Source organism: Phyllopteryx taeniolatus, chromosome 20, assembly GCF_024500385.1.
Source record: "Phyllopteryx taeniolatus isolate TA_2022b chromosome 20, UOR_Ptae_1.2, whole genome shotgun sequence".
NCBI classification, from domain to species: domain Eukaryota; kingdom Metazoa; phylum Chordata; class Actinopteri; order Syngnathiformes; family Syngnathidae; genus Phyllopteryx; species Phyllopteryx taeniolatus.
The window spans coordinates 12681896-12694514 of NC_084521.1; the positions used below are offsets into that span (position 1 = coordinate 12681896).

General features: G+C 44.2%; 2 protein-coding genes across 8 annotated transcripts in view; one reads left to right on the forward strand and one right to left on the reverse strand.

Annotated features, from left to right (window-relative positions):
- The window catches only part of LOC133470116 (junctophilin-1-like), a 47970-nt gene extending 39690 nt beyond the window's left edge, over positions 1-8280 (reverse strand). For 4 of the 7 annotated variants that reach the window (XR_009785865.1, XR_009785864.1, XM_061758074.1 and 1 more), the window contains exons 1-3: positions 5147-5230; positions 4539-5051; positions 1481-2249 (exon numbers count right to left, since the gene is read on the reverse strand). Coding sequence is in view for 5 of the 7 variants with exons in the window: in XM_061758074.1 (XP_061614058.1) it covers positions 1481-2249; positions 4539-4917 (1148 nt within the window). In the remaining 2 variants the exon portion in view is untranslated. Of the gene's footprint in view, positions 1-725; positions 1272-1480; positions 2250-4538; positions 5052-5146; positions 5276-8259 lie in introns of those variants that run through there. The other 3 variants (XM_061758075.1, XM_061758073.1, XM_061758072.1) reach the window with 3 other exon arrangements.
- gdap1 (ganglioside induced differentiation associated protein 1) lies at positions 6200-11800 on the forward strand. Its single transcript, XM_061758076.1, has 6 exons — positions 6200-6367; positions 8202-8394; positions 9257-9430; positions 9690-9784; positions 9863-9977; positions 10046-11800. Exons 1-6 carry the CDS (start codon positions 6221-6223, stop codon positions 10414-10416), a joined length of 1095 nt encoding a protein of 364 aa, XP_061614060.1. The 5' UTR covers positions 6200-6220; the 3' UTR covers positions 10417-11800.
- Positions 11801-12619: the final 819 nt, after the last annotated feature.

Here is a 12619-nt window from a genome sequence, read left to right on the forward strand (position 1 = left end):
GGGATATCCTGGACGAAAACCTTCTCCAGAGTGCTCAGAACCTCAGACTGGGCTGAAGGTTCACCTTCCAACAAGACAATGACCCAAAGCACACAGCTAAAATACCGAAGGAGTGGCTTCAGAACAACTCTGTGATTGTTTTTGAATGCCCCAGCCAGAGCCCTGACTTAAACCCAATTGAGCATCTCTGGAGAAACCTGAAAATGGCTGCCCACCAACGTTCACAATCCAACCTAACAGAACTGGAGAGGATCTGCAAGAAGGAATGGCAGAGGATGCCTAAATCCAGGTGTGAAAAACTTGTTGCATCATTCCCAAAAAGACTCATGGCTGTATTAGCTCAAAAGGGTGCTTCAACTAAATGCTGAGCAAAGGGTCTGAATACTAATGGTTGTGTGAAATTTCAGTTTTTCTTTTTTAATAAATCTGCAAACATTTCAACAATTAGATTGTTTTTTCTGTCAATGTGGGGTCCTGTGTGTACATTAATGTGAAAAAAAACTAACTTATATGATTTTAGCAAATGGCTGCAATATAAAAAAAAAAAAGAGTGAAAACTTTAAGGGGGTCTGAATACTTTCTGTACCCACTGTATTATATTGCTGTATTTGTACTGAGCAGCCTCTGTTGCAATAGCTTCCATTTCCAGTTCTATGGTCTGTGGTGGCATCAACAAAAAAGACAAAACACACTTTTGGAGTTGATCCTTTGGATGCCAACTCTCATTTCATTTGTCATTTGCATTAAAAAAAAAAACAATCTTGGCGCTCCAAATTTCCATTTGTTTGCCTGTCCATTTGTTAGGATAGGATAATACAATTCTTTTGAATTCTGGGGCTGGGCGGGACAGTTCCACTGTGACAAAAGGAGGAAACAAAATATTTGATACATAACAAAATTGAATCTGTTCTTCCTCGGCATATGTGCCATTGTTCCACAAAGGAAATCAATTATGGATACAAACAAACCAATCAAAGAACTGAAACAATACCTCTCACTTTTCCACATCTTGTACACATTAAGTCCCCAACCTAACAAATCAATATGGTGACAGCAGTTGATGTCAAAGTGATGCTGTGTGTGTACATTAAACTGTGACCCAGTGGGGGTGAGGCTTTTTTAAATGAAAAGGTCACGTCTCGTCCACCTGTTAAAGCACATATGCCACATCAGAGCAACACTTGGCAGGGGGTGCAGCTCTTGTTATCGGGCACACGAGACGCCACTGGCACAGTTGTGGATACGACCAGACAGGTCACACACAGCACACACTGGGAATGAAAGATATGGGGAGAGAATAGAAACAGAACTTTTTGCAGAGATGATCGGTGTGGCGACACAAAAGCCGTTGATGGATGAAGGTCAAAAGTGTTGACAGACTTTGACCAGACCGACATAACAGCTTTCAAGACTCTTAGGTTGTTGGCTAATAAAAAAAAAAAAAAAAAAAAAAAAAAAAAAGTAATGAAGAACACTCTACCTGGAAGCGGCTATTTCCACTTTGCTCCTGGCGATAGCTGCTGCCCTCTGCGCCCCCTCCACTGCCCGATCTACCTTCTCTTTGGTTTTGGGGTTCTTTAGAGGAATCAGCTGCTTCCTTATACCACGCACCAGCACGTTATTTTTGTACTTTCCTTCTTCTTTGGTGCCATCTGGGAAAACTGTGCAGCCGTAACCATGGCGCTTGTTGTTCAGCCACTCTCCCTCGTACTTCATCCCGTTGGATCGCTCTGAAACGCCAAATCCGTTGCGCTTGTCGTTCTTCCATTCGCCCATGTAGGCCTCGGTGGTGGTGGCGTCCACGTGGTCCTCCAAGAGAAGATCCTCGTCTTGCAGCTCGCCGTCGCCGATGGATATGGTGGAGTTGGCGTCGCTGGAGCTGATGCGGCTCATGGTGGCGTCGCTGCGTGCCGAGCTGCGCTTGCTGGAGATGGAGGTCCGGGAGTCAGACTTACGCAACTGCCGCAGGCTCCCGAAGAGGGAACCCCGACGGAAGAGGCCCTTCTTCTTGCCCGTCACCACCTCGCTGTCCGAGTGGAAGTTTAGCACGAAGCCGCCACGGTTGCCCATGGGCGTGTCTGCGGGGGAGGAGAGGTCGTGAAGCGCGGTGCCGTTGCTCTGCTCAGAGCGCAGGGAAGCCATGGATGTACGAAGCGGCGAGCGGATAACAGTCGCCATCCCATAAGGAACGCTCTGGCGAACGCCGTAACCATGGCGCATACCACCCATCCACTGGCCTTGATAGGTGCCTGAGGAAGTGGTACAGACATTGTGTAAGGGTGCACAAATTTTGCAACATTACATACAACATGATGATAGTTCTCATTATTTTGGATTTCCACCAATAGTGGCAGTGGTGTTTATTTACTAACTGCAGATTGGTGCATGCAGATTGGATAATGTAATTGGGGCACATTGGTTCTGGACACTGTTTGAGGAAATACATTAGTCACTTTGAAAACATCAACAGTGATTGATATTATTCATATCATACATGAACACAGCCACATCAATAGGTACACCTATAAAAAAAATCAACTGTATTCTATACAAGAGTATTTTATTTTTATTGTATTTTACATTTTGGACTTCATTAAACTATGCAAATGTACCGAATGTTGTGGCCAGCGATTGTACACAGTTATTTCGGATAGAGTTGTCACATATGGGAAGACCAACTGGCATGTTTCCTTGAGCATCCACCTCAAACAAAGTCGTTTGATGAAGATACTGAGGATCACTCGGGACGTGAATCACTGAGCTCTGAGCCTATTTTCAGGCAGCCGGTAACTCCCCCACTGACAGTAGGCACGTTCACCACCACCGGGTTGTCTCCGACCACAGGGAAAGGCTATGAGTCACACAATGAGAGGAATGCTTCATTAAGCACGTTTGGTGTTGCTGAGCCCAATGGGCTACTAGTGGCTCCTCTGCGGCATCATATTACCAACCTGATCCTTAATAATAAAAACAATCTTGCTGATCTAGCGGTTGCTGACAAAGACAATGCAATAATCCACAATGTTCACTTTCAGAGAGGAAAACGATCTGTTGGTACAGACTGGTCTTTAGATGGATAAACAGTGTGAGATTAAAAGGCTGGCGCTGTGCTGCAGTTCAATTGGGTGACCCTGCAGATCAAGTGATCAGGATGCTGCAGGGTTAGACGGCCAGATGTTTTCTATATCCTCTCAGATCAGCTGACTTCCCCAAGCTCCGCCCGGCCATGGCACTATCGCCGTCATATGGGTGGCATCATTCCACCGCATATGGCTTTAGATTGCAGTTGCTCACAAATACACGTGCCAGTTGTTTTATAACCAGAAATGACTGCAACAGCAACTTGTATACAGTGTTGTGTTCCTGGAAAGCTTAGTTTGGATTCCTTGCACATGTTGAAGCGAGACTCCAAACAGACCGTACTGACCGTACTGAAACGATTCATAACGGGAGGAGAATGTAAATAACAATAAACTGTCATGGAGGGCCCGAGTGGTGTTTGTTTATCCATCTGTTTGTGAGTTAACAGGCTACTTCCTGGTTCAGAGAGGAGGCCTGCAGGAGTATAATATTCATCCTGCATTGTCTTACTAATAAGGACAAAGAGCAGACTGGTAATTGAAACTGAAGCAGCAGATGGAGGATATGGAATAAATGCTCACACTGCTTGCGATAGTCAGACCCCATTTGGGGTTATTGAATCAACTTGTTCCACACCAAACGTGTCCAAATATGCATTTGTAAACCTTGCAGAAATAGGGCCTTCCATAAACTTTTCCCTCATAGAATTGTTTTGACTCGATCAGTTTGTTGATTAAAAGGTGACGTCGCAAAAGTCTGCACAAAGCAAAGGAACCTACGGCCCATGGGCCAAATATGGCCCGCGAGAGCATTTCATTATATTGCTGTCGCACCTTGCGGCTTTTGCCATTTGCTCGGTACAGCTTTTACACCGGATACCCTTCCTGACGCAACAAAACCATTTTTTTGGAGCTGGGCTTGTGACCGCCAGTAGCTAGGCACTGGGCCATCTGCTTGAACAGCAACGCATGTACCACTACGCCACCAGTGCTCATCTCAAAGCAAAATCGCAACCTCAGCGGAATCCCCAAAACATTGAACCCAAAGGTTCATAATACCCAGCAGTTAGTCCTTCTACCTCACAATTCTGAGGCTTTGGGTTCGAATCTCAGCTCCGATCTCCCCGTGCAGAGTTGGCATGTTTTCCCTGTTTTCCCTCCCACAATCCAAAAAACAGGTTAATTGAAGACTTAAATTGTCCATAGGCGTTGAATGGATGGTTGTTTGTCAATATGTGCCCGGTGATTGACTGGCGACCAGTCAAAAGTCAGCGGGGATAAGCTCCAGCTCACCTGTGACCCTAATGAAGAGGAGCCAAGCCCTATCGAAAACGAATCGATCGATGTTTGATCGATTCCTCTCCTCCCATGTCAAATGGTGCGTTCAAGTGCAATGCGCAATCGCCCCCAACCCCCGATTCACTGCGCGCGCTCGTTTACGCAAACACGTTGCCTCACCTCCATCGCCGTAGGTTTCAACGCCATATCCGTCCTGGAGCCCGTTGCTCCAGGTGCCGTCGTATCTCGCAGGCGTGTTGTGGCTCTGCCGGACGCCGTATCGCCCCTTGAAACCGTGGCTCCACTCCCCGCGGTAGATCCACTTGCCTTTATTCTCCACGCCGAGCCCGTGCCGCTTGCCCTGCGACCAGTAGCCCTTGTAGGTGTTCCCGCTGGGCCAGGTGTACACGCCGACTATCTCGAAGCCGTGCGACCAAGAGCCCGCGTACTCGCCCTGGCCCTTGGGTCCGGTGCAGATGCCGTGGCCGTGGGCTTTGCCATCCTCCCAACCCCCGCAGTAAGTGCCGCCGTCGTCGAAGTCGAACCTTCCGCCCGTCATTCAGATGCAAAGCTGGGGGGGAATCGGCACGACCGAGGCAGGGGCGTCCAGGACCGATGGGAGACGATGACTGGAGGGGGAGAAAACAGTGGTGATGACGATGACGACTGGGGTGAGCCTCCCACCTCCGTGCGCTGAGAAGATTTTTTATTATTATTATTATTATTATTATTATTTTTTTTAAATAGGCATCGGAAGTGTAAAGGTATGAAAGGTGGGCGTCATTTACCGGATCCGCGCACCGGCTTGTCCGCTGAGTGTGGCTGGTCTCCCCCCTCTCGCCCACTGGCCACCGGGGGAGGGAGGGGGTGAGAGATGCCCCCGCTGGAGAGAGCCACCCGGCCAATCACACGCCACGTCACCGCAAAGATCCCGCCCCCCCCCCCCCCCCACTCCCTCCTCCACGAAGATCGACTTCAATGTTACACAATAATATTTCATATCCAACCCAAGAGCGCACAGCTTTATCTTTGCTTCTCCAATTGATTGCCTTGAATAAAAACTTCTATTTGCGGTGACCGCTTGCAAAATTGAATTTGTCTGTACGATGGCTGATGATTTTATTTATATACAAGAATAAATGTGTGATTTTTTTTTTTTTTTTTTTTTTGGTGATCATTCTTACTATTCGTCTTTTATACACTAAGTGTCATTATAGATATGGACGCTTTCAATATGACGTCACCAGGTTGTGGGCTCCTAACAGGTGGATACAGCGACATCTGCTGTCACATGTATTAATTGCATCGTGGAGCCTTGCTATCCAGCCGTCCATGTACGAGTAGTACGCTTTTTGTCCTGACGTGCATAGGACAATTTAGCGCACTAGTAGATTGACTTTGCCATACTAGTAACGTTCCACCGTAACCCCTCCCCACACTACCGCCTTCAACTACTGTTTCTGCAAACAAGCGAAACTACATGTTACTTTTAATGAGGCAGACGCGCTAACCACTATTCCCACCGTGCTGCTATATCATATTATATATATGAAATATCATCTCTAGTAGAAACCACCACTATTTGTTCAACTTTACCTCGAGTATGCAGTATTAAATTTAGTTATGTAATAACTGAAAGTCAGTATAATGTTACAGCTTGTTTTAATATTGTTGATTTAATCTTTCCAATAAAATAAAAAAGGCTAAAATATATCTCTAGAAATCATGCAAAACGCAATATTTAAAGCCATAAGATTTGACACTTGATATTAGTGTGTAGTAACACTCCATGCCAGCCGGGGGCGTATTGAGTCAATTTCAGCATCGTCGCAATTGTCCCCTGCGCCCCTCAAACAGAAAAGATGGAGGCTGAAAACAGCTCGCAAATGCAAGAGGAGAACGCGGCTCTTGCGGAGAAGAACTCGGGCGAGCAGTGTGACGCCGTCGCCGAACCAAATGCATCAAAGTTGACACTGTATCACTGGACGCAGTCGTTCAATTCACAGAAGGTAAGCGTCCCCTTTTCAGCACCAGACGTCCACGGACAGCTCCCGATCGGAGACGCCCGTGTGGTATTTACGGAGACGGAACGCGTCATCTCGCACACGTGAACTCGTGCCACTGAAAATGCTCGGATGTGACTACATCAGCGTTGTTGCGTTTTTCTTCTTCTGTTTCCGCTCTCATTTACAATATATCTGCACCAGTTTTCAGTGTTGGGAAGTAACGATGTACAACAGCTTGGTCCTGTAGATTTTTCAGGTCTCTGTACTTGAGCATTCTCACGTCTTTTTTCTCTCTCCCTACATCGTAGAACAGATTTTTGAACATTCTACTCCTTCTTTTGTCAAAGTACTGTTGTTACTTTTTTTTTAAAGTCGTAATTGGTAGAGGGAGGCAGGCACGTGCACTGGCATTTTTGAGGCAGGTGCTCTAGCTCCCAAAAAGGCACCCATCGCAAATATTATTCGTACAATTAAGAAATAAACAGTAGCATGTCTTTAACTCGTATTTATTTCTGTCAACACAATAAACACAGTCAATAATACAACTATTAACAAAGGAAGTGAAGGGAGGCTACAGTGGATATGAAAATTCACCCCGTTCAAGTGCAAGGCGGGAGCATATGTACAATTCTCCCAAAAACTCAAATGAATGCTCGTTACATTTGGGTAAAATTGATTACAGAGAGGGTAATTCTTCTTTTAAATATTGATGAATGGAGAAAAAAATGGGCACTTTTTGGTTCAGGGGAAAGGAGAAGGTGCTTGAGCACCACCTATTGGCTATGTGTGCACGTGCCTGGAGACAGGTGAAGTCAACTGCGGTTAAGATTTTTGAGCTCTTGGGGACATATAAGGCACAAAACACTGGGACGGTGACACGATGGAACGTGACCAAGGGAGCATTAATGACAATGTAAACAGATACAAAGAAGCAAGATATTCCCCATTAATGGCTTTGGAGACTGTTTGATGCTGTCAGCTACAAGAATAATTTGTGGTAAATGTGTTGTACCAGCCCAAAAAAAACCACCAGCTTCTGGCATTCAAAAATTATCCCCCCCAAAAAAATACACATGCAATAAGCATTATCATTAGCAAATTAAGCAATTTGTGGTACCGAGTTGACGACGTTAGCAAAGCTATGGGAACACGTTTTGATGGCATAAACCTCAAGCCAATGACAGCTAGCTCTTAAACAACAGATGCGACATAACTTTTTTTTAATCTAAAATATTTTTCCTCTTCTCACTGCGAACACTATATAAGTTCATAAAAGAGGGAAACCTTTTTGTGCGAAGAGGCATTTTTTGTTGTTGTGCCAAGTTATCAAAACGCGTAATTGTATTCATGACATAAGAATATGTCATCACTGCGGAACAAAAAGGCCACGCTTTCTGCCGTACTTACTATTTTACATTTAGTTTTATATTTATGGTTTAGATGAGTCTTCATACCAATAATAACTGCAATTATGACTTTACAACCACGTTTGCGTAGGTGAGTGACACAAGGAACTCCGTTGAAAACCGAGGACCCGTGTATTATTGAACCATTGTAGAACTGCACTGCATTATACTAAGAGGTGTTTTTAATATTTTGGTGCTACGGTATGATTGTTGAAATATCAGAAACAGCTCTCAGTATGATGCAGTGCAGTTCTACCACAACCACTATAACAAACAAATTGTTAAATTAATACCTGAAAACGTCAATCAAAATTGAGCTATCTTTATCTTTGCAAAAATGGGAATTTTTGACACTGATCTCTGATCAGATTTAATTATCTTGAAGATGAAAATGTACCTAAAATGAATATATGAAAACCTCCCTTTCCCAGGTGCGCCTGGCCATCGCCGAGAAAGGTTTGCGTTGCGAAGAGTATGATGTGAGCTTACCACTCAGCGAGCACAACGAGCCCTGGTTCATGCGTCTCAATCCCACTGGCGAGGTGCCCGTCCTGGTGCACGATGACGGCGTCATCTGTGACCCCACGCAGATCACGGACTACCTGGAGCACAACTTCACTGACGGTAAGACCGCAATGAAGACGGCAGCAGATTCAAATAAGTGACAGCAGGGTTGCACTTTTTCCTTTTTCTCATCATTTCATTTCATCAAATCATCATGTTGATTTCGTGTTTGTTACAGGGGACATATTATGCATTTTTGTTTTTGTTTCTGAGAAAACACCAAAGAAGAATTTTCTTACCGCTGTTAGCTAGTGCTACTCTGTGCATCCGGCGACCTTTTGGCTTTGATGTCGTTTTTCACCGCTCCGTGCTCGGACTGAAAAAGGAATGGCGGTTGCACAAAATAGAACCGAGTTACTTGATTGTTTTACACTTGATGGGTCAGAAGGCAGTCCAGAAACCCAACCATTTGGATACAAACAATAAATAAATAAAATAGGAAACATTTTTCATATTATGTCCCCTTTTAAGTTTAAGTTGCATTTATGTTATTTTTGCACTTATTTTCTTTTGGCATGTATCGACCCATGATGGATTTGTGATGATGGCTTAAGTGGAGAGAAAATCTGGTAAACACGGAATCATCTCACATACTGCAGCCTTGGTTTCGTGTATTCTCCCAAAACCAAAACGGCATTATTTTATGGAAATCTGTTTGAGCATTTGTTTTCCTCGATATCCATCTTGAGGTCTGCGTACCAGTACACTCTTTGTCCTATAGTAAGACAATTCAGCGACTTAGTCTTACTAGTAATGTCTATTGCGTTAGTTGTGCTATTTTGGCCTCCTAGTATGCAATTAACCTCGTTTTAAAAAGCATACTCATACATGGACCTTAACCTGTATATCGAGAATAATAAATAAATGCTCATGTGGCTTTCCATCGTCTTTTCTGTTTCACTCTCTTATTCTTCACCTGCAGGCGGCACTCCCAGGCTGATTCCAGAAGAGGGAAGCACATACTACCACAGAGTGCAGCACTACAGAGAGCTGCTGGACTCGCTACAGATGGACGCCTACACGCACGGCTGCATCCTCCACCCTGAGATCACTGTAGACTCGCACATACCGGCTTATGCCGCCACAAGCATACGAAGTAAGCCGCAATGGCCTGAATCAAATTTGTTTCCATGCTTCCCCTGTGCTTGTCTGGGTTTTCTCCGGGTACTCTGTGCTGTATGTTAGATTAATTGAAGACCCTAGATTGGCAATAGGTGTGAACGTGAGTGTGAATGGTTATTTTTGTATATGTGCCCTACAATTGGCAGATCTGCTCAATCTGGTGGTGCATTGCCCTTTGCCCCTAAAGCAGAGTCGCTACTAACTAAGGTATTTTTTTTTCCCCCATGCCACAGCACAGATCCTAAACACAGAGTCAGAGCTGAAGAAACTGGCAGAGGAGAACCCGGAGCTCAAAGATGCTTATATAGCAAAACAGAGGCGCTTAAAGGTGAGTCATAAAAGTTATGATTCTCGAATTGTCAGATGCATGCTAATCTTAACTATGTGATTGAAATGCTTTCTGCAGTCCAAGTTGTTTGACCACGACAACATGAAGTACCTAAAGAAGCTTCTGGATGAACTGGAGAACGTGATGGATCAGGTTGAGACGGAGCTGCAGAGGAGGGTTGAAGAAACACCAGGTAGCAAAAAGTTTGAGACAACGCGTTCGTTCATGTGAGTTGCTGTAAAGCGGAATCTTCTCTCTCAGAAGAAAACAGTCAACAGTCGTGGCTGTGCGGCCAGTTCTTCAGCATGGCCGACGTCTCCCTGGCAGTCACCCTGCACCGCCTCAAGTTCCTCGGCTTGTCCCGCCGCTACTGGGGCAACGGCAGCCGCGCCAACCTGGAGGCCTACTACGAGCGTGTGCTGGAGCGGCCGGCCTTCAGGAGAGTCCTGGGCCACGTCAACAACATTCTGATCTCGGCCGTGCTCCCGGTCGCCTTTCGCGTGGCTCGGAAGAATGCGCCGGTCCTTGCCGGCGCCACTTTTTTGATCGGCCTTTTAGGCGGAGCCACATACCTGGCCTTTCTTTACATGAGGAGGAGGTTGACTCTGTCCAGTTGGGGAAGCTGGAGCTGAATTTATGGGGTTACGCAAATCCCGCATATTTAAAATCAAAGTCAAATAGTATTCATTTATTCAATCATATTTAAAAGAATTACATTATTTCCAATTGCACGCAAATTAATTGTATATTATATTCATCTGCAAAATTTACAAACTACACAAACTACTCAGTTCCATCATCACAGGATTGCAAAGGGGTGGAACATTTCCTGTAAATTTCCAGTCAATTTACAAGGGATTTTAAGATTCCCTTGTAATATTCCCAATTGGAAAACCTTCTGTGGGAATTATAGGAATTTGTTGGAATTAAGTGAGAATTTATAGGAATTTACTTGGAATTGAGGCTAATATAATAGAAACGTGTCATATTTAAGCATAAACATAGACATTTTGTTTTGTTATTAGCAGCCATCCTTGCAGAACATAGCTCTCCTTGCCCACGTGAGAGTGTTTGCGTTTGCTCAGTTTTTTTTTATTAATTTTTTTGAACTACACTCGAGTGGTCAGATATCTGAAACCTGCTCATACTGTACCTCAAATTTCGGAAAATCGACCTTGGAAATACTCGTAAGTTGGGGCAGTTTTAAGTCATGTAAAAAAAAAAAAATAATCGATTTCCACAAAATTGAACAGGGGTGCGTGGGTTTTCTCCGGGTACCCCGTTTCCTCCAAAACATACAGGCTAGGTTGATTGCAGACTCTAAATTGACCGTAGGTGTGAATTTGAGTGCAAATTTGAATTTGAGGCTCCAGCACGCCCACGACCCTAGTGAGGATAAGCAGTACAGAAAATGGATGGATGGATGACATATAGGCCAAGGAAGATCCCATTAAATTTTGGTGAGAACCTGGATAAAGGGCTGGAAAAATCAATCCATCAAATGAACTGTCCGCCCACTAAAAGCATGGTACCACATATCTGTTTGTCATTTTCCATGAATCGATGTCGTGCCCTGTGCTGTTATGAGTGACATTCTTGCTAGAAGGGCATAGGATTGGAAAAACAACAAAGCTACTGGTGGTTCTTGCACATTACTGTAACTAAAAACAATCAATCATTTGCAAAGCATTCAGAGTAGACCAATGCTTAATTCAGCGGAAAAAAAAAAGTATCACAAGCTAAATTGTGGTTAGTCATAGGACAAACATGTACCAAATGTATACAGTTTGGTTGCTTCTTGCATTAATAGCCAAGGAAATGTATTGCTGGGTCAACTTCAAGCGGAACATTTTCAATATGCCATAAAAGTGCATTTGTATGCACCCTCCTCGTCTCATGTCTACATCATTGCGCTCTGAAATTTCAGCACAACTTCGAAAAAAGCCAAATCACTTGTCTTCTCCAGACTTAACTTCAAAAGCACCTGTCTAAAATAAACTTTCTTCTGAAACACTCTCCGGCGTCTCCCGCCCATCCAGTGTAACTGAGAACGACAGAAAAAACGTCCAGTTGGTCATATTGTAAGAAGCTCTATATAGTGTATATCAGTGATTTTCAAACATCTGACTGTGAAAATGACAAAACAGTCCCAGACTTGGGATGCAAGTCCAAATCTGCAGGCCGTCATTGGCACGAAACACATCCGGACGACTACTCACGTGAGCCGAGCTGCACGTAAAGCAGAGCAGACACATGTTGGACGCCTACAGTCTGTCTGGCCTGTGGGCTCGGCATCTGGTGGGCTGCGTATTGTAGCTGTCATTGAGCGCACGGCCACTGGCTCATTCCGGCAGAAGTCACAATAGTGAAAAAGGCCAATGGTTGCACTGGTGCCATTTGGAATAGAGGAGCAATGCAAATTCATTTATTCTCATTTGGTGTAAAGTATTTCCTGGCATTGTAGACATTGTTTACTCAAATACAACAAAGCTGCTATATCAAAGCTGCATATATCCTAATTTATGGTAACTTCATTTGGCAAATACTGCAAACCACAAACACAATAATACTTTTTAATTAATCTCTCTCTTAGTATGTCAATCAAAACAGAGCATGTATATCTTGGTAAAAGAAGAATTTGTGACAGCTTTATTGACCGTGCAAGTGTACCGAATGATGTGCATACACGCACGCAAAAAAAATAAAATACTGTACATCGTAGATGTTGAAGGACACTGATGAAATAAGAACTTGAGATAATTTGGGAAGGTTATAGCTCTGAATGCCATAAATAATGGAGTACTGTACAAAACAGCTTGAAGCAAAATGCATGCT

What these genes read in the sequence shown, in the direction of transcription:
- gdap1 (XM_061758076.1), top strand. Translation starts at nt 6,221, where the DNA reads ATGGAGGCTGAAAACAGCTCGCAAATGCAAGAGGAGAACGCGGCTCTT. An exon ending in AGTCGTTCAATTCACAGAAG is followed by an intron (nt 6,368 to 8,201) that starts GTAAGCGTCCCC and finishes TCCCTTTCCCAG; the next exon opens with GTGCGCCTGGCCATCGCCGA. An exon ending in CAAAACAGAGGCGCTTAAAG is followed by an intron (nt 9,785 to 9,862) that starts GTGAGTCATAAA and finishes TGCTTTCTGCAG; the next exon opens with TCCAAGTTGTTTGACCACGA.